Here is a 25,457-nt window from a genome sequence, read left to right on the forward strand (position 1 = left end):
TTCAGGTATCCTCAGTCTACTGGAGCATGGAGAAGAGTATACATTTTCTCTACCTTGTGCATATGCCCGGTCAATTTTAACTGTTCCTTGGGTAGAACTAGGTGGCAAAGTCAGTGTCAACTGTGCAAAAACTGGGTATTCAGCCAGCATCACTTTTCATACTAAGCCTTTTTATGGTGGCAAACTGCACCGGTAAGAATATTTTGATACCTGGTTCTTAAATTCTATCAGTTTGATCTTATATTGTAACTCCTTACCCTTTTTCTGCTTAGTTTTATGTGAAAGGGGGTTGGATTTTTACTCATGTTTACTTTTTGTTTAACGTATTTGATCTTTGAAGGCATTCTGGAAATCATGATCTGGTTTTAAAAATAGTGACATCTATCTACTCTTGTAAACTAGAACTTACAATAAATGAATATGTGGTTTCTGGCCCAATTTCTGCCTTTAAAGGAATACAGACATGGATCCAGACCTCAGGGGAGGTAGTGTTGCTACAGGTTAGGGTGAAAATACAGCTAATTGTAAGAAATAGTTCAGGAAGCACAATGATGGGGGCCAGTGTGTTTAGGCACCAATATTGGATGATGGCCTTGTGCTAATTCCATCTAGGAACTGGCCAGTTATTATAATACCCCTTTAGTGGCTTGTTGGTCTCTTCAGCACTTGTCCAGATCACCCACCTACATGAAGAAATGTTTTCTAATAGGATCCTCAAAGTGATACTGGCTCTTTCCTTAAGCCTTTGATGTCTATTCTGTCTGTCCTGAAGTAGGGATAAGTTTTCTTTTCCTACAAAGTTTTCATTGAAGAATAACATACACACAAAAGTATACAAGTTGATTTGGAGCCATTTCAAATAGTGCTGCTAGAACATTGGTGACTATCTGTATAAATTTCTGTTGGGTAGATACCTAAGGGTGGAATTGCTAGGTTGTAGGGAATGAGAATTTAACTTTATTATTGCCAAACAGTTTTCTTACATGTTTATACCAAAATGCGCTGCCTTCAGTCATGTATGAGACTTCTAATTGCAATAGCTATTTTACTTCTTCACCAGACAACTGGTACTCAGTAATCTTAGAAGTGGAAAGAAAGATTTATTGGCTCCAAGGCATTGAATGGGCATTTAAAAATACAGATTTCGAGACACTGAAGCAGAGAATTAAAAACAAAACAAAACAAAACAAAATAAAATAAAACTAATCACCCAAACAGAACCACTAGAGATTGTCAGTCATCTTTTACCCTAAGAGGAGGTGTTATTATGGTTCACACTTTGTTATCTGTGTGTCTACCTACTCTTTTCGCCATACTGATCACAGGATTCAAACTTTATCATTAGAAGGCACTTTACAAGTCTAACATTTGCTAGGTGCATAAATCCCTGTGCAACATGCCTGATAACTGATTTGTTCAATGTGTTGGTACACTATTAATACAGAACTCACAATGCGTGAGGCAACCCTTTCCATTTCCAGATTCCCCTTATTTATATGAAATTAGAGTTGAAATCTATATCCCCGTAACATTCCTGCATTGGTAAAAGCATTACTTTAAAGTCATAATTGAGTAAAATGCTTAGGGGAAAACAACTACAGTGATAAATTTTCCAAATCCAGCACTTTTTATTGTTAATGATACTGATGAATTTCTTTTTTTCTGAATTGAGGAGTAGTTGATTTACAATATTGTGTTTCAGGTGTGTGGCACAGTGATTCAGTATTTTTGCAGAGTATGTTCCATTATAGGTTATTACAAGGTAATAGCTATAATTCCCTGTGCTATACAGTATATTTTTGTTGCTTATCTATATATAACACATCTTCTTAATCAGATCATCTGTTGATGGACATTTAGGTTGCTTCCATCTCTTGACTATTGTAAGTAGTTCTGCTGTGAATATTGGAGTGCGTGTATCTTTTTGAATTAGTGTTTTCATTTTTTCTGGGTATATACCCAGGAATGGAGTTGCTAGATCATATGGTAGTTCTATTTTTAGTTTTCTGAGGAAGCTCCATACTATTTTTCATAGTGGCTGTACCAGTTTACATTCCCACCAACAGTGTACAAATGTTGCCTTTTCTCCACATCCTCGCAAACATTTATTTGTAGACTTTTTGATGATAGCCATTCTGACAAGTGTGAAGTGACATCTCATTGTAGGTTTTTGTTGTTATTATTGTTTTTTGTTTTGTTTAAATTGAAGTATAGTCAGTTTACAGTGTGATGTCAATTTCTAGTGTACAGCATAATGTTTCAATCATACATATACATACGTATATTCGTTTTTATGTTCTTTTTCATTATAGGTTACTACAAGATAGTGATCATTGTGGTTTTGATTTGCACTATTCTAATGGTTGGTGATGTTGAGCATGTTTTCATGTGCCTGTTAGCCATCTGTATGTCTTCTTTGGAAAACTGTCCATTCAGATCTTTTGCCCATTTTTTGATTGGATGGTTTGTTTTTCTTATATTGGATTATACGAGCTATTTGTATATTCCAGATATTAACCACTTGTTGGTCATATCATTTGCAAATATTTTCTCACATTCTGTAGATTGTCTTTTCATTTGGTTGATGATTTCCTTTGCTGTGCAAAAGCTGTTAAATTTAATTAAGTCCCATTCATTTATTTTTACTTTTATTTCTTTTGCTTAAGAGACTTACCCAATAAAATATTACAGTGATTTATGTCAAAGAGTGTTTCTTCTATGTTCTCTTCCAGGAGTTGTATGGTTTTAAATCTTACATATAAGTCTTTAACCATTTTGAGTTTATTTTTGTATATGGTGTGAGAGAATGTTCTAATCTCACTGACATGTGGCTGTCCAGTTTTCCCCACACCACTTGGTGAAGAGACTGTCTTTTCTCCATTGTATATTCTTGCCTCTGTTGTAGTAGATTAATTGACTGTATTATTTCTGGTCCCTAAAACTTCACTCTTTGAGTATCTGTGTGTGTGTGTGTGTGTGTGCATGCGCGCGCGTGCGAATGTAAACGTGTATGTGTGTTACTTGACTCCTACAGAACTCATCTATAAAAGCATTTTTAATATACACAGACTTATTATTTTGATTGTTTGTCTTATTTCCCTCAATGTCGCTGTAAGCTTTTGACAGATCTGTACTGTTTTGGGCCTTCCATTACATCTATGCAGTGCCGTGTAAGTAGTATGTGATCTGTAAATACTGCATATTTTTCTTGGGAAATATAGTTAAGTGTGAGTTTCTTTCTTCTTGAAGATATAGTCTAGTCCACCTTATCAAATTGTAGCTATTCTTAGTGATCTTTGGATCTGCTACTGGTTAACTTCTTCGATATGAACCCTTGAGTTTGATATTTTTGGATTTTCATACAATTGATACCCCCTTTCTCCTCTAGGATAACCCTTCAGAGGTTTGAAAACAACTATTGTGTGCTCTCTGCATGTTTACTACATTGAGAATTCCACTTGTATCTGCTCTGTGAATTCTCTGGTGCTCGTCAAGAGTTTTTCTCCTGTGAAGCACTTGCTCCCATTCATTATGTGTATAGGATTTCTTCCCAGTATGAATTGTCTTCTGTACACTAAGGCCAGAGCTCCAGCTTAAGGCTCGTCCACATTGATTACAAAAATAGTATTTTCCTCTAGAAGTTTTCTGACATCAGTTAAGGTAGAGCTCTGGCTGAAATCTTGTTCACAATTACTACATTTGTAGGGTCCTTCTCCAGTGTGAATTCTCTTGTGTTATCCAAGTCAAGTAGTGACTAAAGACTTCCCCATATTGATAGCATTCATAGAGGTTTTTCTGGTATGGATTCTTTTATGTTGTTTAAGGAGTGAAAGGTTATGGAGAGTTACTTCACAATGTTTGTCTTCATACAGTTTTCCTCTACTTTGTCTCTTGTGCCTTTTAAGATATGAATGATTAATAAAGGTTTTTCTCCAGTGTGAGTTCTCCCATGTTTATAATGAGCAAATAATGGCTGTGGGCTTTTTTTGAAATCATCATTTTTCACTATAAGATTTCTCTCCTCTGTGAACTTCCTTGGGTTGACTAAGAGATAAAATCCTTTTTAAGGCTTTCCTGTATTTATTCTATCCATATGAGTCTTGTCACACGCTGAGCTAATGTTGAGCCATGAGTGGAAACTTTCCCATGTTCATTACGATTCAGAGAGTTCCTTTCTAATATTAAATCTCCACTACTGAGAAGGAAATAAGAAGCTGTTAAAGGTTTGCCCACATGCATTCATTTGTATTTGTATATATGAATTCTGATAGTCTTCAGTTGAAACCTATTCCGTATCTAGTACACACAATGTTATCTGATTGCATGTTCAGAATTTTCTTCTTTTGTAACAGCTCAACTATATAATAGCTATTCTGATTAATTTTTAAAATTTATTTTGTGTGGTTTTTTTGGGGGGTGGGTAGGTGATTAGGCTTATTTATTTATTTTTAGAGGAGGTACTGGGGACTGAACCCAGGACCTCCTGCATGCTGTGCGTGCTAAGCAAGCACTCTACCACTGAGCTATACCCTGCCCCTCTGATTAATTTGTAAGTCTTTATTATGTTTCAAATGTCCCTTTATAAAAACAGAGTAGTTTTGAGCTGATTGAAATTTTTTACTAGATACAAAATATCCAAATTTTTGTCCTGAACCAGTGCCTTGAATTCTAATAATACATATAAGCTATAATTTATCATATTGCCAGGACTACCTTAATGTGGAAAATCAGAATTCACCCCTGATATCTTATCATTGCCATGGCATTTAGATAGTTGCTGCAAATATCCTGCATAGAAGTTTTCTCTTAGTCTTTAAGTCTCTCTTTATTTCCTAGACTTATGCCTTGGAAATATCCTTTCTTCCCTTAACAGCCCTTCTTTGCCCCAATAGGGAGATCATATCTGGTTTCCAGAGTTCATGCCTCATAGAGACTAGGTTGCCGCAGCCTTCAGTGTCACAGTTCTGTTTGAGTCTCTCTAATGGTCAGCAGTACCCATTCTTCCTGATGAAGCCCATAGGCACATCCTTGGACTTCCTGGGTCTGCACTGTTAAGAACTCAGCTGTTGTCTGTCTCACTCTGTGTTCCCTGCTGGGGGCAGGCAGAGCAGTAAGCAAGCAAGATGGAGATGTGCTGAGGAGCCCAAGGCCCACCGCTGGCTGGATCTCCAAGGGCAGCTCCAGAGTGCAGATCTGCGGGATTAGGATGCAGGTTGGCCACTTGGGGGAGGTGGCCATTTCTATGGTGCCTTTCTTCTCCCTATGTAGTTTTCACAGCCCTTCTATATAAAAATGTTTTCATTTATGTAACTACTTTATATACACAATTTTTCTGGTATAGAATCTTTTTTAAGAGTTGGAGGGGGGGAGTTCACAACTGTCATGCCTTCTAACTGCTCATCTGCAGTTTCCCACAGTCTCTAATGGTACCTACTGAGTCATCTTCCAGTCTAGGCTTGAGAGTGTTAAGCAGCAAGCAGCTCATGACACCTGAAATAGCACTATTTGTCAGTCTCCTTGTATAAACAATCCTGTTCCTGGCATTCTTTTTAATAGTAATAAAAATTTTGGAAGAACTTAAATGTCAGTTCATAGAAAAACCTGTAACTCACTGAAATTCTAAGCATTATTACAAAGGATATGTCTGACATATATACGTATTTGGGAAAAAAGAAATCTACAAAAAAAAAAAAAGAGTTGGAGGGACTTGAAAGGATAGGGCAGGTTCAGGTGTCCTTCCATGACAGGCTTAACATTCCCATCATATTATGTTTAGTGACATTTTTTTGTTGACGAATTTGATCTCTATTCTGAAGGCAATGGGGAGCCAATTAAGCTTTCAGACATTTGATGATATATTTTATTTCTTTTGATTTTCTTTTTCTATTTTCATCTTTTCTTTTGCAATCATTTCAAACCCACAGAAGAGTTGTAAAAACTCTCATGTCTCTTTTGCGTAGATTTACCAGTTGGTAACATATTGCTACATTAGTTTTATCAAAATCTATATTTCTATCTATACACACATACTTTATTGTCATTGTTGTTACTGTTATTCCTGAAACATTTGACAGTTAAAGACGTCATGACACTTTACCCCAAAATACTCTAGTCAGAATTTCCCAAGAACAAGGAATTCTCTCACATAATCACAGAATAGTTGTCAAATTCAGGAAGTGTAGCATTGGTGTAATACTATTATCTAATATATAATTCATATTGAATTTTTGTCAATTAGCCCACTAATTAGCAATGTTTTTCTCCTGACCTAGCATCTTGCATTTCATTTTATTGTTATATCCCTTTAGTCTCCTATAATCCGCAGTATTTCTTCAGCCTTTCTTTGTCATTTATGACATTGACATTTTTGAAGAATACAGGCCAGTTTTATAGAATGCATCTCAATTTGCATTTATTTTTTGTTTGTTTTAGATTCAAGCTGTACAGTATTTACAGGAATATAACATGAGTGGTATTGTATCTGGAGGTGATAGATTTTAAATCTGTATTTTAAAAAAGTTCAGTCTTATGGCAGGTGAAGATTAGATTGGGGGCAGAGGAGTGAGGGGATATTAGAAGTTGGGAGATCAGTTAGGCATTCAGAATTGACAGACTTTAAGAAGTAACCAGCCTGAAATAGAGGGGGCATCTAAGATAACTTTGAATGAGTCCTGGTTATCTCCTGTTGGGAATAAACCTCTCTAAAACTTAGTGCTTAAAACAGCAATTTATTATTACTTTTACAGTTCTGTGGATTGACTTGTCTCAGCCAGGTGATTCTCACACGGCATCTTGTGGTTGTGGTTAGACCTTGTTTGGGGTATCAGTCATCTAAGGGCTTGAGCCAGCTGGATACCCAAGGCAGCTCGCACATGGGAGGCGTAGATTTGCCTGCTGACCAGGAGCTCAGCCGGTGCTGTAATTCAGAAGGACTACATGCACCTTCCCACATGACTGGAGCTTCTCCCATCTGACAACTGGCTTCCTAAGAGGGAAGGAGCATCCAAAAGCAAGCATTCCAGAAGCCTTACTGGCTTTTGATACCTGGTTTTCATATTTTGACTTTTTTTTAAGACTCCTTAAATTTCAGATAGATATCCTTGAATTGTTAATGATCAGTCATTGTATTTGCCATCTTATGTCTTTGAATTTCTTACTTAAATTGGCTTCTTTTCTCCCTTCATACTTTTTACCTATCTATAAGGCCACAAGCATTGGATCGTCTTGTTATTTGGAAGTGTACTTTTGGTTGACTCCAGTTTCCTCATTTTTTTCCATTCTGATTTCCCTTAAGACCAGTAGTTTCACCTAATAGCTCATTTAAAAGATTCATATTAGAAACAGGCTTCTCTATTTTATCATCTTTTCTTCTTTGATTTTGTAGAATATTTTAACTAAGGCCTTCTTTCATGCCTTTATTAGTGGCCATGCCTCCCTCCTCAGACATAGCCTAGTTTTTTACTGCTATCTGCAATCCAGCAACACATTATCTGCCGTCTGCATTTGGCATAAATATATTATCTTCCACTTGTCTTTCCTTGCTCCCTCATTTTCCACAACTATCCCTGATGGAGCCATGCAGTCCTACTTAATTATTCCTCATGCCCTTGTCCATCTCCTGATCCCATTTTCCACCCTCACTTTAGGATAATGATTGTTTATACATATGTAGTGGTATAATGTCATTAAGATTATGTTTACTAACTACTAAGTAACATACTTTTCTGCATTCTTATCTCTGCCTTCAAGAAGCTTTTAGTCTAGTATTAGAATCTAGGGCCCTATCTTTGGAAAGCATTTCTAAGGCTTTTAGGAAAAATTCATGTATAATAGACAGTAAAGTCTGTTATTATAACAGCCACAGTAATGGAAAAGGACAATAATACTGTGAAGCTGGGATTAGGTAAATACTGTACCTCAAAATAAAATTTGATTCTGACTCTTTTGCTAAAGTAAAAAAAGAAACATGATACTGAGCATTCTTCTCATTGTCAGATAAAGGAAGCCTATCACTTTTTCAGGAGAGACTATTTTCCTGGTATTAAATTTTGAAGAGATTTGTTGCAAGTATCCTTATACAGTGGCACCAAATGATACAATAGACAATGTCTTTTTCAGTAGTTCTGCATAAAATGTAATTATCCTTCATGTTGTATTTCTTATATATACATCAATAAAACCCAAAGCTAAAGTCTTAACTTTCAATCTTTAAATAAAAGCTTTGTATATGAAGCCAAGTTAATATAGCCAATGATTTTCTAGTATTTCAGATAGCTATAGAGACAGGGTCTAGACAATCTAAAAAACCAAATTGATGTCAAGTTTTTAGAAAGTAAGAGAGTAAATGTCTTATTGGTTATCAATTATCCTCACTTTAGAGATGAGTAGAATGGCAACTTAAGCATGTTAAGTTCTTGTTCTTTCTTCAGTTCTCATCACCATGCTCTTGCTGTGTGGCTGCTCTAAGCAGCCAGGACCCGGGGTAACCCAGCATGCATGAACAGGGACCTTAGGGCTTGTTATTTTTTAACTGGAAAGTCTTGTGAAGGAGATAATGATAACTTGAGAGATTGTGGCAGTAAAAGAGAGATCAAGTGAGAAGTGGATTATTGTTTCTCAGGTTGCAGAATATAGTTCTGGGCAGTTGGAAGAGGGAAGAGATTAAGTGTTCACTGTCATATCTTCATATCCTGTTTGGTTAGAGATAAGATTTCAGGAAAGGAAACAATGTTGGCAAGTGGGATTAGAGAGGAAACATGGATGTCACAAACATTCAGTCAGGCAAAAACCCTTAGCAATGTAGTTATTAAGTTCAGGTGCTTTGAGGTACAACCCAGAGTTCCCACCCCTGCTGTAATCAAGCAGATTTGTAGTCATGGTGTTCTTTGTGTCCAATGAGCTACAGTTATGCCTAACTTTATTTTGGATGTTTGGTCTGCTCTTGGATTCCAAATCCTTGTACATCTTAGTCTCTAAGAACTGGTTCATTTGCTTATTGGCTCCTACACTTCTGCCTTGAGCTCTGAATTTGTAGAGCATTCACTTCTCTGGATTAAAAACTATGGACTCCCTAAATTCAGCTATGTCCTTCTGGTTCCCAGGCCCTTGCCTTATAATTGACAAATGCTACTTAGGGTTCCTGAGCTATCACCTGAACCTGGGCTTTGGTCCTTTGGATTCCCTTTTGAATCCAGGTAAACTATAATCCCTGGCACACTGAACCTCTATCTAATCTGACCCTGTTGTTTGTGTCCTACAGTGAACATAAAATTCTTCTTTAAAAATAATAGACCTGTTTCTATTCCAACTTCCATTTGAGCTGCCTCCTGTCTGTCTGTTGATGAAACAACCAGATAATTCATTAAACTTTCAACAACAGTAGTGTTTTGAGTTCTCTCAGGGTTTTGTGTTGCCAGCAGTAATTTTTATATACCAGTACTCTTTTTATTTTTCTGTTTTGTCAAGAGAATTTTAAAAATTTTAATGTATCTTTTATATTTTTCTACCTCTTTGATTTGTGTGGTTTCTATATTTAATTTAAAATTAAGCTTATGTGGTTTTATAAAGAATTTATATATCCAGAATTTCAAATATAGGGACTCTAAACTTTTAAATTAACAGGACTAGTTTAAAAAAAAAAGTTGAATAGATTATACTGTAACATTTTTAGACTAATAAAAAAGAAATGTTAATATTTTTCATATTCCTGCTTAGTTTTAATGTTATATTAGTTTTGTTTGTAGCAATTTAATTATCACACTTTGTGATCATTTATAGTAACTTAAGTCTCTAATTTGATTCCCAATATTCTTTCTAAAATTAAATTGATATTATTTGAAAAAATTGTCTAGGAAGCTATTATGGATTCACAAGGAGTCTGACTTTGGCACTGACAAATTGAAGTGAGCTGTGTAATTTAAACAGAATTCATGTCGTACATTCTTAGGTTTCAGAATCCCCAACAAACAAGTGCAATATCATTTATTAGAGCATATCTTTTTCTTTTTTCCCGCCTGCTTCTAGGGTTACAGGTGAAGTAAAGCACAACATCACCAACACTGTTGTATGCAGAGTACAAGGGGAATGGAATAGCGTTCTTGAGTTCACTTACAGCAATGGGGAGACAAAGTATGTGGACTTGACTAAATTGGCAGTGACGAAGAAAAGAGTAAGACCTCTGGAGAAGCAGGACCCATTTGAATCCAGGTATATCATCCTCACATCCATCCAGGAAAGAGTTAAAAACCTTTTATCTTAACCAGAGTCTTCACTAACTTCTCATCCTGGGCAAGTGACTTCACCACTTTGCATCAGCTTCCTTATTTGTAAATTGAAAGTGTTGGTTTGATCTGATGCTCTTAAACCCCTTACCAGCTATGAAATTGTATGATACTTGGTCACATTTTAGTAAAAATCATGCATTTGTAAACTGGGCAAAAATACTAACATTTAATCGGCAAAAAATTACTATTCTTACTATAAAAACTCTTACAGATTATTAACAAGGATAGCCCAGTGAAAATAATGGACAGACGTAAAGAGGTAGTTCCCAAAGAAAAAAACTCACCCATAGAAAATGAAAATTGTTCAGTATAATTAAAATCCAAAGAAATACAAATTAATAAGACTAGTTTTTAAAATAGTATCTCTTTTGGGAAAAAGTATTAGCAAATAGGCATTCTGATATTGCTGATTAGAAAGTCAGACTAATACAACCTTCGCCTGTTTCAAGTATACAATTCAGTGATTTTTAGTAACTTTCCTTAGTGGTGCAGTTATTACCATTATTCCATTTTAAAATCTTCCCATCCTCCCATAAGATCCTTCCTGCCTATTTACAGTTAATCCCCATTCCTACCCCCAGTCCCAGGGAGCCTAGTTTCCATCTTTGTAAATTTACTTTGGACATTTCAGCAAATGGAATCATACAGTATGTGATCTCTTGTGCCTGAATTTTTTCACTTAGCATGTTTTCGAAGTTCATTCATGCTATAACATGTATCAGTAGTTCATTCCTTTTTGTTACTGAATGGTATTTTGTTGTGTGATACCACATTTTGTCTGTCCTTTCACCAACTAATAGACATTTCCAGGTTTGGACTGATGATGATGAATACTGCTATGAACATTCTCATGCAAATCTTTGAGTGGACGTGTTTTCATTTCTCTTGGGTAAAAGTACCTAGGAATGGAATTGCTGGTATGCGTGGTAGTTTTATGTGTAACTTTTCAAGAAGCTACCAAGCTATATTTCACAATGGCTGCACCATTTTACATTCCTGCCAGGAACATGTGAGGGTTTCAGTTCTCCACATCTTCATCAACATTGGGCCTGTCTTAGTTAATATACCCATTTTAGCTGGTGTGAATAGTACCTCATTGTAATTTTAATTTGCATTTCCCTAATGGCTAATGATGTTGAGCATGTTTTTATGTGCTAATTAGCCATTTGTATATCTTCTTTGGTAAAATATGTGCTTATAACTTTTGCCCATTTTTCTGTTGAATTGTTTGTTGTCTTATTGTGTTATAGGAGTTCTTTGTAAATTCTGGACACAAAACCTTTATTGGGTATGTGTTTCTTTTTTAAAATATTTTATTTATTTATTATTGTATTATTTCATTATTTTTTATTTGATCAGGCGGTAATTAGGTTTAATTTATTTTTAGAAGAGGTACTGGGGATTGAACCCAGAATCTTGTGCATGCTAAGCATGTGCTCTACCACTTGAGTTATACCCTCCCCTGGGGATGTGTTTCTTAAATATTTTCTCCTAGTCTGTTGCTCATCTCTTCATTTTCTTAATGGTGTTTTTTTTTAGTAAAAAGTTTTTGTTCTGATGATTTGAGATTATCGATTTTTTTTTAATGGATTATGGTTTTGGTGTTGTAGCTAAGAAATCCTTGCCTAACCCAAAGTCTCAAAGATTTTCTCTTACATCTTCTTCGAAGTTTCATTGTGAGGTGACGGTCTAAGGTCATCCTTTGCACGTAGCTATCCAGTTGTCCCAACACCATTTGTTGAATAGACTGTACTTTCCCCAAAGAATTGTATTGGCAGTTTTGTCTTACTTGGAGATTGTTGACCTTCCCCCTCCCTGTGCTGTGCCTGTAAACTCTCTCCATCTAGTGAGTTGGAGTGTTCATAGGACTCCCCTCTGCTCTCAGGGATCACTGCCCTGCACTGCCTTTTGTTCAATATCTGAAACCATTGTTTCATTATATTTTGTTTGGTTTCCTGGTTGATTAAAGGTAGGAGGGTAAATCTAGTGCCCATTATTTCATTATGTCCAGATGCAGAAATGGTCTCTTATTTCAGCTTTTTAAAAATTTATTTTCCTTTTTGCTTGTTATTTCCTAAGTTTCTTAAAAATAAAAATCTTGATTATGTGACTTGGGAAAATATAAATTATTTTTAGTTTAAAAAGAAACAGAAGCAGCAGCATCTTGGACACTAACATCAGCAACATAGTGTCAGTTTTCTTACAACTCATAGGTTTGGAACTACAGATCTGATTTAGGAAACGTAATTTATTAAAATTACCTTTAATTTTGAAGGTATCAGTTCTATTTAATTATCTTTTTTGAAGACTATTTGTAAAATGTGTGGTTTTCTGATTTTAGGCGATTGTGGAAAAATGTGACAGACTCTCTGAGGGAATGCGAAATCGATAAGGCCACAGAGCATAAACGTACCCTGGAAGAACGCCAGAGGACTGAAGAAAGGCATCGTACTGAAACAGGCACACCTTGGAAAACCAAGTATTTTATTAAAGAGGTATATGTCCTACATGTGTTGAGACTAAAACTCATTATCTACATTAGCTTAGCAGGCTTTCTTGAATTGTTACCACTTATACATCATTATTTCTGAAGACAATCCAGCTACATTATTATTTCTAAAGATAGTCCAGCTTAACCATGAGCTTTTTCATGAACTTTTCACAATTTGTCGAAGTACAATAGTTCACCAGCAGTTCAGATGAAATAGATTAGGGGATTAAATTGGCCACAAAAATGCTAACATTAATCTTTAATCACAGTAATAGAATTTGCAGTTGACAATGTATTGCCTTTTGTACCACACTGAAACTCTCTGTTCGCTTTCAGGGGCTGCATTTTAAGGGAGACATGAGAAATTTAATTGACTACACAGAGGATAGAAACTTTGCAATGTTCAAGGAAAAAAGAATGAAGTGGGAGTGTTTAGCCTGGAAACCAGAAAATTGGGGCCATTCATTATACCTTACTTCAAATATAGATAGGCTTATTGCATAGAAGTTTTTTTCAGATATCAGTGTTGAGCTAGGCCTAGGCAGGCTAGGCCAATTTGTCAGGAAGCAAATTTTGAGCTTAACTTAAGAAGGAATTATATAACAATTTTAAAAAAATTGAATAATAAATGTACATTTTTTAGTAATGTATTCCCGATTACTAGACCCACATAAGAGACTACAATTTATATAGGAGAGTTTAATTCACTGGTTTTGTAGTTAAAACTAAATGATTTATAAAGTCTTTTCTAAATTTAAAGGTTTTATTACTTTGTGGTCGAATTCAGAGTAAGGTGAATAAGGGATCAGAGCTGATACCAAGAAAAGTTTTTCTTGTCCATAGCCAAGTGTAAGGAAACCCATTGAATTTTAATATTGGCCTATCAGGAAAGAATCTGGAAACATAATTTGAATGTGAATTTTGTAGAATTCTCACCTTCAGAAATCCAAGGTTTATGGTAGTAGTTTCATTACTTTCAGTTTTCCCATCTTCAGGTATCTAATATAAATACCAAGCTATTTTTATGGATAGGAATTCAAGGGAAAGCACTTTACATCTCTTCATTTTTGTATGAATAGATAAATCTTTGTAATTACTCTGCAGAATTGTAGTCTGGTAACCTTGGATTTTTTTCATGTCGAGTTCACTAAGAAAGTAGATATACCAGGAACAGATTCTATAAGAGGAAAATTTCTAAGGGAGGACTTCTATACATCATTAAAAATGAACTTTAGGATGGGGAGGGATAAATCAGAAGTTTGGGATTTACAGATACAACTACAATATAAAACAGATAAATGACAGGGTCCTACTGTATAGCACTGGGAACTATATTCAATATCTTGTAATAACCTATAATGAAAAAGAATATATCTATATATATAAGTATAACTGAATCACTATGCCATACACCAGTAACTAACACAACTTTGTAAATCAACAGTATTTCAATTTTAAAAAATTAAAAAGAAAAAAAAGACCTCTTGGGGCTGAGAACATGAAACTGTAATGGGCAAAAAATGCAACCAATTTTAAAAGATTTTAAAGAATAGGCACCAGCTAACATGATATGTAAACCTGCTACTTCTCACTTACTCTTTATTTGACAAATATTGTTAAGAGCCTGCCACTTAATCCCTTTATCACACTTTATAATGTTGGATAGACAGATATAGAAAATGGTGGCAAGATAATGGCGATTGTCCCAAAACAACAGTGAATTTCTTTCAGCTTAGATAGTCTCAACTAACTGCCTGATGGAACAGCAGATTGGAGATGCTGACTCAGATTTGGGCCCCTTTGGGTGGCAAGATGTAAGATGATTTCCTAAGTGGTGTGCCATGGCACAGTAGTGCAACAGATGGGTTAGATTTATGTCTTTTTTTAATTGCCTAAGCCTATGGGGCAGCCAAGTCACATCCTGTGTGACAGGACCATGGTATGTGCTGTAAAAAGCACTGCAGAGTACACGTGAGGCTGAGGAGGATGGCAGCTAGCTGAAACCGGTACCCCAAGGTTCATAACAAGTTTAGAGCTATTGTCATCATGTATGGCTCTTTGCTAAGAAGAATCGTATGTTATTGAAAAGTTGACTTTTGTCTCCTCTGTGGTCCTAAGCAGAGTGCTGGGTGCTTAGTAGATGTTTTCATAAATATTGTTATAAGTAACAAGAGCTTTTCCACTTGTGGGGTACGTTCATTATTGCTGTCAAACCAATTACAGATCAGTTAGGAGTTGGCTTTGGTTAGATGGTTGAGAATAGTCACTTGGTATAAGAGAAGGTAGAATAACCTAAGAAAATACAGATGAACTTAAAAGTGTTTGTAGTATCATTTAATAATACTCACCTTTTCCTGACCATTTCTCATTGACGTTTGTTAGATCTTCCCTTCTCTCCCTTTTGTGAGTATAGACATCCATCAGGAGCTATTGGTTGTATCCTCTTAAGTGGATATTTAAAATTTCTTAAGATGTATGTAAATGCAAGCAGGAAGACTTTTATAGTATAGTGGACCATATTAAAGTCAGATGTGCTAAATTTGAACCCCAGCTCTTACCTTGGATAATTTATTTACCTCTTTTAACATCAGTTTCCTCATATATAAAATGTAGGTAAATATAGAGAAGGTGCACTGAAATGAACTCTGCTCCTTCCTGGGTGAAGTTGGGCAGCTCATTTCACTTCTGAGAGAGAGCCTCAGTCCCTTCATCGGTGACATGAGATGTTCACATGGCACATCTTCTAAACCTAGCATTCTGTAATGTGGTTAGGTGACATCTTTTGTGTTGCGAGTTATCAACTAGGTGATTGAACATAATAAACAACCTAATGATTTCTATTGTTAAAGAGAAATCACTGTGCCACTGCAGTAGAGGAGAAAGATTAAACTCAGCTCTGAATGTGGGGATAAGTGGGAACCTATAGCCAACACACAGGGTGAGGGAGTGGATGGAAAATTACTAAGAGGAACTTGGTGGTGTCGGGCAAGGGTCGGGGGTGAGGGAGGCACTTGATTAGATACCAAAGGTGGAAAAAGAGTTTGACTGGAGATCAAAGATGAGGGAATTCTTGATTAAACTGGTTTATCGGGATTTTTTTGGCTAAAACTGGGCTCAGCAGGGCTAGGATGAGACATAAACAAGAAGAGAGACGAAGGAGTCTAACTTTTAAAGTTTGGTCAAGGAGAGAAGTCTTGTCCCTATGAGCCACATAATTGCTGGCCTTAAGTCATTTTTGGAATAAGGTAGGGTAAATATATTAAAAAATATTTTTGAATGTAAATAAATTGAAGGTGATATAGCAGTTACAGACAGAGGTTCAAATCTGACTAAATTTCCTTAGTCCCATAAACACTGAACTCCAGTCTTAGCTACTGTGACTTCAGCTCTGCCAAGCTCCCACCCCACTGAGCTGCTTCGTGCATTTGCTGGAGCTCTTTTTGCTTCACTTGGTCGTCTCCTATCTTTAGTTCACTCTCTGACTCTAAGTTTATCTCCCTTCAGTATCCTTCTGTTCATAGGAACCAGGGAAAACTAATAGGGTAAAGTCAGCATGAACTAGAAAACAGTGCTCAGAGACTTGAGATGGACAGAACAGCTAGTCCATTGGTGAGCATTTCTTTGTGCTGCACCTGCTGACTGTCACTCTGTGGATGAGGCTCAACCTGCAGCATCTTGGCAAAATTGGCAGAACTGCTACAGATGACTTCTGCAAAATGAAATGTTCATGCAGCACAAACTAGGTCTTCCCAGACCAGAACTTCTCACCCAATCCTAGCTGAACCACACACATTTTTTGATATCTTAAGCACAGAGACTTTATTTTTATTTTTTTAAAGCACAGAGACTTTTTTTTCTTCACAACAACTCTTATTTTTAAATGTGAGGATAGAATTCCATGTCAATGAAGACATTGTACCTAGTTTTGTTTACTGATTCTGAAAATACTAGAGGAATGTTTCTTTAATTTATTTTTCCACTTGTTTCAGGGAGATGGCTGGGTTTATCACAAACCCCTTTGGAAAATAATTCCAACAACACAACCAGCAGAGTGACACACACTATCTAAGACTCGACCAAATGAACTTCTCGGTTTACCCTAACCCTCCCAGAATGGAGTCATTGCACTGAGTGACCTGCTTCCTGATTGCACAGACTGAAACTAACTAAACATGAATGTACCGATTAGGGCACCATAGAACTGCGGCAGACCAAAGTGTCAGAGGAGCACGATGGACCTCTCACCAAGCTGTCATGTGATGCGAGCAATAGCATCTTCAAACCTTTCACCTGAAATATTAGATGATTAATCTTTTATCCAGTTCCTGCTCCGAAAGCTTTGAATCCCCTGTTTTTTGCATGGGGGCAGCAGATAAACACAACAATGAGAACTCAGTGATTCTGATTTCTTTATAGTGAAAAGTGAAATCTCTTTCAGAGTTTGTGCTTTCCTTTCTATCAATAAGTGAAGTATTCACTACTCTTACAACAAACCAAGAGGAGGAAGAAGATGACCCAGAAGTGGCTTCAGCCATTGTGCCTGAAATCAGTGTTAAAAAAAAATCAACCAGGTTGTCGTAACAAGGCATTCTGTTCCTTCAAAGAGACTGTGTGCCTGTGTCTGAGGAACTTATCCGCTATCCACCTCTGTTGGAACTCTCTTTTAAAAAGTATATTTATAAATTGATTAGAGTTATAACCATGGAGAATTTTTTCTTCTGAGCATTTTAATATACTTGAAAACAACATTGACTTGAAAAATTTCAGAACATTTTTCAGTACCAAGTTTTATTAAATATTACACTTGAGAGACAGTTTTTTAAAATGTGTTCATGTCAATGTGATGAGATTTTGGCCTTTCTCAAGAACTGAGGCATTAAAGAACATAGCAGACATTAAAAAATAAAACTGTTACTGTTTTCCTTACCTTTTTTCCACTTGTAGATTAATATCCAGTATTATGTGCTATCCCTCTGGATAGGTATGGTTTATCTTACCTCCGTTCACTCAAAATTTAAAACAACTATTCATATTTGTCAGTAATTCAGAAGTTACATATGTGACTGAGTGCATGTATGGTGTGGTTTTATTTTCTTTTCAAGGAAATTCAAATGCTGAAGAAAGAATATGAAATAAAAAGATATCAGGAAAAAAGATACCAGGAAGTTGTATTCAGGTACAAAGTTTTTTTTTTTTTTTAAATAAGTATTTTATTGAGGTTGAAGAATTGCTGGCAATGAAAAGAATAGTGCTGATAATGGCTTTCATCATTCATTCAAGTATTTATTGAGCACCTACTCACGGTGCTCAACACTTGTTACTGCAAGCTACCTTAATTTTCCAAGAGTGGTGCCTTACTCTGTTTCTTCTGATGTGGTCTTCCAATCAGTGTGTGTAATATAGACCTGTTACTCATCAGCCATTGTAGGTGGGTGTATCTGTTGCATCATCACAAGAAGTTTAAGCTTTGTGCTCTGATAAATTGTGTTTTATTGAAGGGGGTTGATAGGATCAAAACAGCAAAACAATAATCTTTTTCAAAAAATTGTAAATTATAAGAAAATAATTGGTTTATGTACAACCATTTTAATGATTCCCTTGTTCATTTTTTGCTGTGAAATGCACTGAAAAATCTCAAAATGACTTATAGTTCATGTGTTGGGAAGATTAAAAATAATAAAACTAGAGAACAATGATGCCTTTGTCTGTTTCATGAATGGAGAGAAATAGGAAGTTTATTCTTAGTGGAGTTATTGCCCTGTTCATTTGAGAAGGACATTGATTTTAAATCCTTTCCTTCAGGAATCTCTTAGGCAGACAAGGGAGTAAATTTAATAAGAGTTTTTACAAATTCATCTTTTTAACAGCTTTATTAATATATAATGGAAGCCATTAAAGTACATCTCTAGCAAAACATAAGAGGAGGGGAAAAAACAGGAATTGGAGAAGATAAGAGATCACAAAAAAACAAAAGATGCAACAGAAGAAGTCAAAGAGAGACATGCAATATCTAGACGGGTAGTCTCCCATGAACTAGCTCCCCCAGCAGCTATCTTATCTGTGGACAAACACTGACTTTACGAAGTTCTTTGAACCAAAATCTGTCTCACTGTAACTGATATCATTGGTTTTGATTCTAATAAGTTCATGTAAGATGAGAATGTTTTAACTTGTACATAGTCATACTAATGTACTTGAATATCGGTTCTCCTAATTTTAATATTCTGGGGTTATTCAGCTATTCTTCATATGATAGTGTTTCATCTTATGATCAGTTTCCTGAGAATGTACCACCTATCAATCTTATGTGGACTGCTTTGAAAAAGCCAGAATATTCCAAGTGGAGTCTTGTTTTAGACCCATGGATCTTTTCATCTTTTTAACAGCTTTGTTAATGTATAATGGACTTAAAGTATACAATTTGATAAGTTTTGACATATGTTTCCATCCATGAAACATCATCACAATCATGATAATGAAAATATTTATTATTCCCAGAAGTTTACTCTTACCCTTTTGTAATCTCTCCTTGCCACCTCCCCCCTCTTTCCACCTCTTTCCTATTTCCAGGGAACCACTTTCCAGGTGTCCTCTTATAAGGACATTTGGCATTGGATTTAAGTCCCACCAGAATAATCCAGGATGATGTTCTCGTCTCAAAATCCTTAATTACATCTGCAAATACCCTTTTTTTCTAAGTAAAGTAGCATTCACAGTTTCCAGGAATTGCGGTGTGGAAATATATTTTTGGAGGTCACCATTCAATCCACTACATCACTGATCTGCTTTGTGTCACATAAATTAGTTTGAGGTTTCTAAAATTTTATATAAATAGAATCACACAGTATGTCTTTTAGGAGGGGGTCTGGCTTATTCTATTAGCATAACTATTTTGCTGTTTTATACATGTTGATTTTGTGTATCAATAGTTTATTCTTCTTTATTGCTGAATAGTAATTCTTGTTTGGAATATACCAGTTTGTTCATTCATTCACTGGTTGATGGATATCTGTGGCTGTGTCCCCAGCACCTCATCCCTCCTCAAGTGGAAGAGAAAAAGCTCTTCCTCCACCCCTCCAGGTAAGGAAATGGCTGTTCCCATGAGGGGGCTCACCTGGCCTTCAGAAGAAGCTGAGTCAGACACTCTGCCCCTCAATCAGAGTTTGGGGCTAGAGCTCTGTAGCAACCACTTTGTACTACTAACTGATTATAGTGACTCTGGGCAAGTTTAAGTGCCTCTCTGGGCTTCTCTGTCCTCATCAGAAAAATGAGGGGGTTGGATTAGAGGATCTCTGAGATAAAACCTTACCTATGATCTCCTGTTTGGGTTATTTACAGAGGAAAAAACAAAAACAAAACCCTCCTCTCCCATTCCCCTCAGGGCTGAAGTCGTGGTTTCTGGGGTTAATCAGCTGACTCAGATCACTGCAGTGTCAGCGCTTTTCCTGACCTAACAGGGGAGAGGTGAGGATCTGGTGGAAGCAGAGCTCTGACTGATGAGGGCCTGGCTGTGGAGAGGGACACAAGGACTCCTGCTGCTGGCCTCTTTTCTGGGCTGCCTCTCAATCTCAAGGAAATGATTCTCAGGCGCCAAGCTGAGGTCCTCACAGGACCAAGCCCATGGGAAAGGGGCTAGGGGAGGAGGGCCCATTTTGGGATTGGGAAGGAGATGCAAGAGGAGGCCGTCCTGGCCACCATTCCACTGTAACCATTTTCACCTACCACTTCCTTGTGGTTTTAGGGAGAATTCAGGTATGAGGAGATGCCCGCAGAGGCTGGAGGAGGAAAGGCTTTCTTTTGGTCTGACTGGTACAGTGAGAGCTGGGATGGGCAGGAGGCCTGCCTGACTTTAATAAGTAAATGTGTGGTTTGTTATGATTTGTTTGCCTGTTTTGTCTTGTATGCTTTGCTCCTCCCCCTACTCATTCACTAATTCAGCGACATACATGCTGAGTGCTAGGGACACAGAGGCGTAAGGCACTGCCTCGCTCTTACTGAGTTCAGCCTAGATGCGGAGGCAGACACATGGCATTAGTGAACAAGATGAGACGTGCCAGAACAGAAAAAAGCCAGCCTCCAATGAAGGGGGTTAAGGAGTGTAGGGGAAGGAGGTCATGGAAAACCCTAAGTCGGGAAAACAAGCAGTCTAAACACAATGCAAAGTACACTCAGTATAAATTTACTTACTTAAAATTATTTCAAGCCCTTTATTCTATAGATGTTAATAAAAAGTAAAATAGTTAAAGGAGAAAACAACTTAAAAGGTTGTCAGTCACAACAGCTCACATCTGTTACCTGCTTCTTGCTCACCTTTCTGGATGTGTATTGGACAGGATGCTTCCTGGGCAGAGGGAAGATCCCAGATGCTTCTCACGCCCTCCTGCATCCTGCCCTCTTTTGATATCTGCTCCAGAGTGTCAGCATTCACAGCTGTGCCCCTACCCTTGCCTGCTGCCCTGGGAACCGCTGCTACCTGAGGGGTGGTTGACGGGTTGGCTGAAGGAGAATAGGAGCCCCATTTTAAGGGCCCTGCCTCTGGTAAGTGACAGCAAAGCCTTCCTCTCTGGCAGTCAGCACAGCATGGGGCACCTGGTAGCAGAAGTTTCAAGTAGAAGAGTCCATCTAAGACATAAATGTTTTTAACTGATTCATGGTAATTTAAATCTTCTGACAAATGCAGCCTTCCTCTCCCTCCTCCACTTTACACTGTCTATAACAGCCATTTTAAATAGTCAAAGGCACAGCTAGGTTGAAAGTGACAAAATGGGAAAAGATCTACCACGCAGACAATTTACACAGCGTTTTACAGCTGTGTAGTCATATTGTGACAGTCATTTCTGTGTCTGCGTGTGTTACCATACCTGATTAAAACAAATCCTGAGTGCCCTTAAAAACAGTGAGTATTTGTATGTACTCAGAGCTCTTCTACTACTAATTTCATTCAGTATAAAAAAACATAATTGGGGGTGGGGAAACATAATAATAACAATTGGATGAAATTTTGTTCTGGCAGAAACACAATAACCTGGCTGGTTTCCCCCAATGGGTTCCATTTTATCCTTTTCAGAGCAGAATCTCTAGATATTTGTTTAGGGAGTGGGGAAGAGGAGTAAGTATGACCTCTGTGAACTAAAAAAAGAATCCCCCCAAACAAAACACTTAAATGGACTTAATATGATTTTGGGGAAGAAAGTGAGACAAAACCACCACACCAACACCCCCCAAACATGTCTAAATCACACACACACACACACACACAAACACACACACACACACACACAGAAACATGTCATAAATCCTTAATAACTTTTAGGCAGCCCTAGTTTTCAAACAAAGATCAAAAATGTGGTCAAAGATGTGGTCTGACAGCTAATGAATACCGAAGAAAACCCCTCCCTTTTCAGAGAGTCAGTGGCCAGGTTTTAAAGTACCCTTACAGGTGAGCTGTTACCCACATATACAATATTAGTTGAGAGGTTCCACAAGACTACTTGTCCCCAAATCCCCTGGTCAATGACCTGCCACAGCGCTTCCTTCCAACCTATCTGGTTTGAGTTTCCTTGTTGTAAACAACCACTTGCTTCAGAAGACCTCTATCAAATTGTATTTAAGTCATCTGGGAGGGGAGAAATAATCTATCCTGTGGTAGTTTTCTTAATTTTTGGCCGCTGAAGATTCCAGTAGCTGGCTTGCTATAGGACTCTGGGGGAGTTTCTCAAGCCGTAAGGGTTTGGGGCATGTTCTGCTGATTCTGGCCCTCGGGGTCTCGGCAGCCGGGCAGCCGCGGGCCGAGGGGGCGGGGCCTGGCCCGGCGCCTGCTGGTTGTGGGGCGGGGCAGGGTTGGGACGAGCCGGGCCGGGCGGGGTTGGGACGAGCCGGGCCGGGCGCGGCGGCGCAGGCGCACTGTGTCCGCCGCGCCAAACTACAGCCATGGAGCAGGCACCCCCGGACCCCGAGCGGCTTTTGCAGCCTGCGCCCCTAGAGCCGCTGGGTAACCCCGACGCTGGGCTGGAGTCCGTGGTCGTTGAAGAAGCGGATAGGCCCCGGGACGAGGGCCCCGGGGACGGCACGGTGAGGAGAAGGGGCGGCAGGGGCCGCCCGGCCTGTGTCCGGGCCTGGAGGGCCACGCTGGGCTGGTCTGGGCTGGCGGGTCGGGTGGGCTCGGCCGAGAGGCCCCGTGGTGAGCCGGAAGCGGGGTGGAAAGGCTGGGCCGTAGGTGTAGAGGGGGGAGGCTCTGTGGAAAAGGGGGTCGTGAGTTGGGGGTGAGCGCCGGGCGCTGCGGGACCACGGGAAGGTTGGAGAGGCCGGCGGAGAAGGGCGCTGAGGGTTTCTGTGGGAGCGGCTCCGGGGGCATGGAGGCCGGGGCCGGGGGCTCCAGGCTGGAGCAGGTGCGGTTTTCAGAGGCGGGGGAACTCCGAGGTGTGGACCTGAAGAGGGACGCTGATGTTTCTGGCCGTCTGGTAAGAGGTTGTGCAGAGAAGGCTGAACCGGGGTACCGTGGGCGGTGGCCTCGTGTTTGAGGAGGAGGAGAATGGGGGACTTGAGAAACAAATCTGGGGGCAGTAAGGGTGGTTGGCTTGGTGACACTGTCAGGAGATGGATTAGATTGAGAAGAGGTGCAATTAAAAAAAGGTTTTTTAGAACTCCTTATTTGTAATTTCTTCTGTTGGGGTCAGTGCTGTATTTCCCAACGAGGACTTGCCATAGATATCCCGAGTATCTGCTTTGCAAAGCTCCTTAGGTGATTAGTGATTTTCATTTGCTTGAGGAAAGGAGAAAATGCATCATTTTATATTTGTAATGGCTTTCATTCCAAAGTGTTTTCACGCGTAATGCAAGATGGGTAGACCAGGTTAAATTGAAGCGATTCAGGCACTCCGTTCAGGACTTCGCCTCAGACCCCTCTTATCAGAGTGTGCTTTGCTTATCCATTTTGCTTCTTTTTTCTGAAACAGATGTTAGTGCTAATACAAATCTGCCCATCCTTATGATAGATGGATAAAGAAAAGTTAAAGTTGTTTGCTGACTGTTAACTCGCTGGGAACCTTAACACAGGAGTTGAAGTTTTTGCCTACTGGGGGAAATGTCTAAGTATATAGACAGCATGAAGACTTTTATGGGTGAATTTTAAGTTTTTCACTTAATTTTTTCATAAATTCTAGAATTATTTGTGGAGAGGTCAGTATCTCATGAAATGTGAGGAAAGTGTGTGTTCTGCAGTGCATAAACTTGGTTCTTTCATATGATTGCTTTTTTTATGCAGGTTCTCATCTGTGACTTAGTTTTTCTGTTCTCTTAAAAAAAAACCTTTTATTGTGAAGTATATCATTAATGCAGAGAAGGTTCTCACAAAATAATTATCAGTTCCTTTGATGCCCCAATATGTTCTCCTGGGTTACATCCACTCCCTCCACCACAGAGGTGATCTGTATTCTGAATTTTCTATTAGCAATTCTCTAGCTTTTCTTTATAATCTTACTGTATGTGTCCCTAAACAATGTATTGTTTAGTTTTACTTGATTTTGAAATTTACCAAAGTGGACTCATTTTACTACGATTTCTTTTCTTTGCTCTATGTTATGTTTTTGGATTCATCCAAAATGTAGCTTAGTTCATTTATACTCGTAGCTGTATTTATGTCATTTTATAGATATTCTATAATTGATTTCTCTTTCTGTTTACAGACATTGGGGTTGTTTCAAGATTCTTGCTATTTCTAAAAGATTACTACTAGTATGAACTTCTTCCTGCTTATCTCATGGTGCACATGTCTAATACAAACTTAACAGTGGAATTGCTGGATTATAGGGTAGTAGCATGTTCAACCCTAGTAGGTAGTGCCAAGTTGTTTTCTGAAATGAATATACCAATTTATACTCCCACTAGTAGTGCCTAATGCTCTCTGTCCTTATCAACACTTAATATTTTTAGACTTTAAATTATTTGCCAATTTTGTGGATATGTGTTAAAGCAATTTTAGATTGTTTCAAAAGGTAAGAATCATATCTTTTGTTAGCTATATCATGAATTTAATTTTGGTTATGATGATAAACATTTTGGTAATTTTTTTTGTGAATTCCTTTGGATACTTAACTAATATGAAGTTGCAGCTATAGTATACAATCCAGTTATGTTAATGCAAAAGTGACTATAAATATCTCATTAAAAAAAACCCTATTTGTGTTTAGTTTAAGATATTTGAAAACCCAAAGATGCCATCATACAGTAAAAGTTGTAGTCATATAGTATTACCTGACTTTTTAGTAAATATGTGTCACAGGAGACCATTTGTTACTGACTGAACTTAGCGGTGTCCTCAAACAACTCCCTTATTTAGTAATCCATAGAGACACAAGCCATTTGGACAAATATTTCAGAATCACCAGGAGTTTAAATGCACATACGTTCACGTATACTCTGAACATTGTCCCCTCCTCAGAGGATCTACTCCCTCTTTCTGTCCCCTCTTCCACTCTAGTCCATCCTCAGTTGAGAAGTACTGCTGTAACCATAGACATTGCTGCTGTTACTGACAGGAATGTGGTCTGGGCAGAAATGCAAGTTAGATTTGTTGTTTGTGCTAAGCACAGTAAGGCTCTACTTTTCATTTAATTTTCAGAATTATCCCCCCAAAACATACAAAGATGAGGAAGCAGAGGCTCAGAGTGAAAATGATTTAGCCA

At 38.0% G+C, this 25,457-nt stretch overlaps 2 protein-coding genes across 2 annotated transcripts in view; both read left to right on the forward strand.

The window, feature by feature from the left end:
* The window catches only part of OSBPL11 (oxysterol binding protein like 11), a 75,617-nt gene extending 57,147 nt beyond the window's left edge, over positions 1-18,470 (forward strand). Inside the window, exons 10-13 of the mRNA XM_006200897.4 lie at positions 6-192; positions 10,024-10,206; positions 12,625-12,778; positions 16,764-18,470. Of these exons, the coding sequence (XP_006200959.1) occupies positions 6-192; positions 10,024-10,206; positions 12,625-12,778; positions 16,764-16,829 (590 nt within the window). The 3' untranslated portion in view covers positions 16,830-18,470. The remainder of the gene's footprint in view (positions 1-5; positions 193-10,023; positions 10,207-12,624; positions 12,779-16,763) is intronic.
* A 4,189-nt stretch (positions 18,471-22,659) lies between these two features.
* Positions 22,660-25,457, forward strand: part of SNX4 (sorting nexin 4) — a 51,264-nt gene continuing 48,466 nt past the window's right edge. The window contains exon 1 of the mRNA XM_031683622.2: positions 22,660-22,845. Within this exon, the coding sequence (XP_031539482.1) occupies positions 22,705-22,845 (141 nt within the window). The 5' untranslated portion in view covers positions 22,660-22,704. The remainder of the gene's footprint in view (positions 22,846-25,457) is intronic.

Source organism: Vicugna pacos, chromosome 1, assembly GCF_048564905.1.
Source record: "Vicugna pacos chromosome 1, VicPac4, whole genome shotgun sequence".
NCBI classification, from domain to species: Eukaryota; Metazoa; Chordata; class Mammalia; order Artiodactyla; family Camelidae; genus Vicugna; species Vicugna pacos.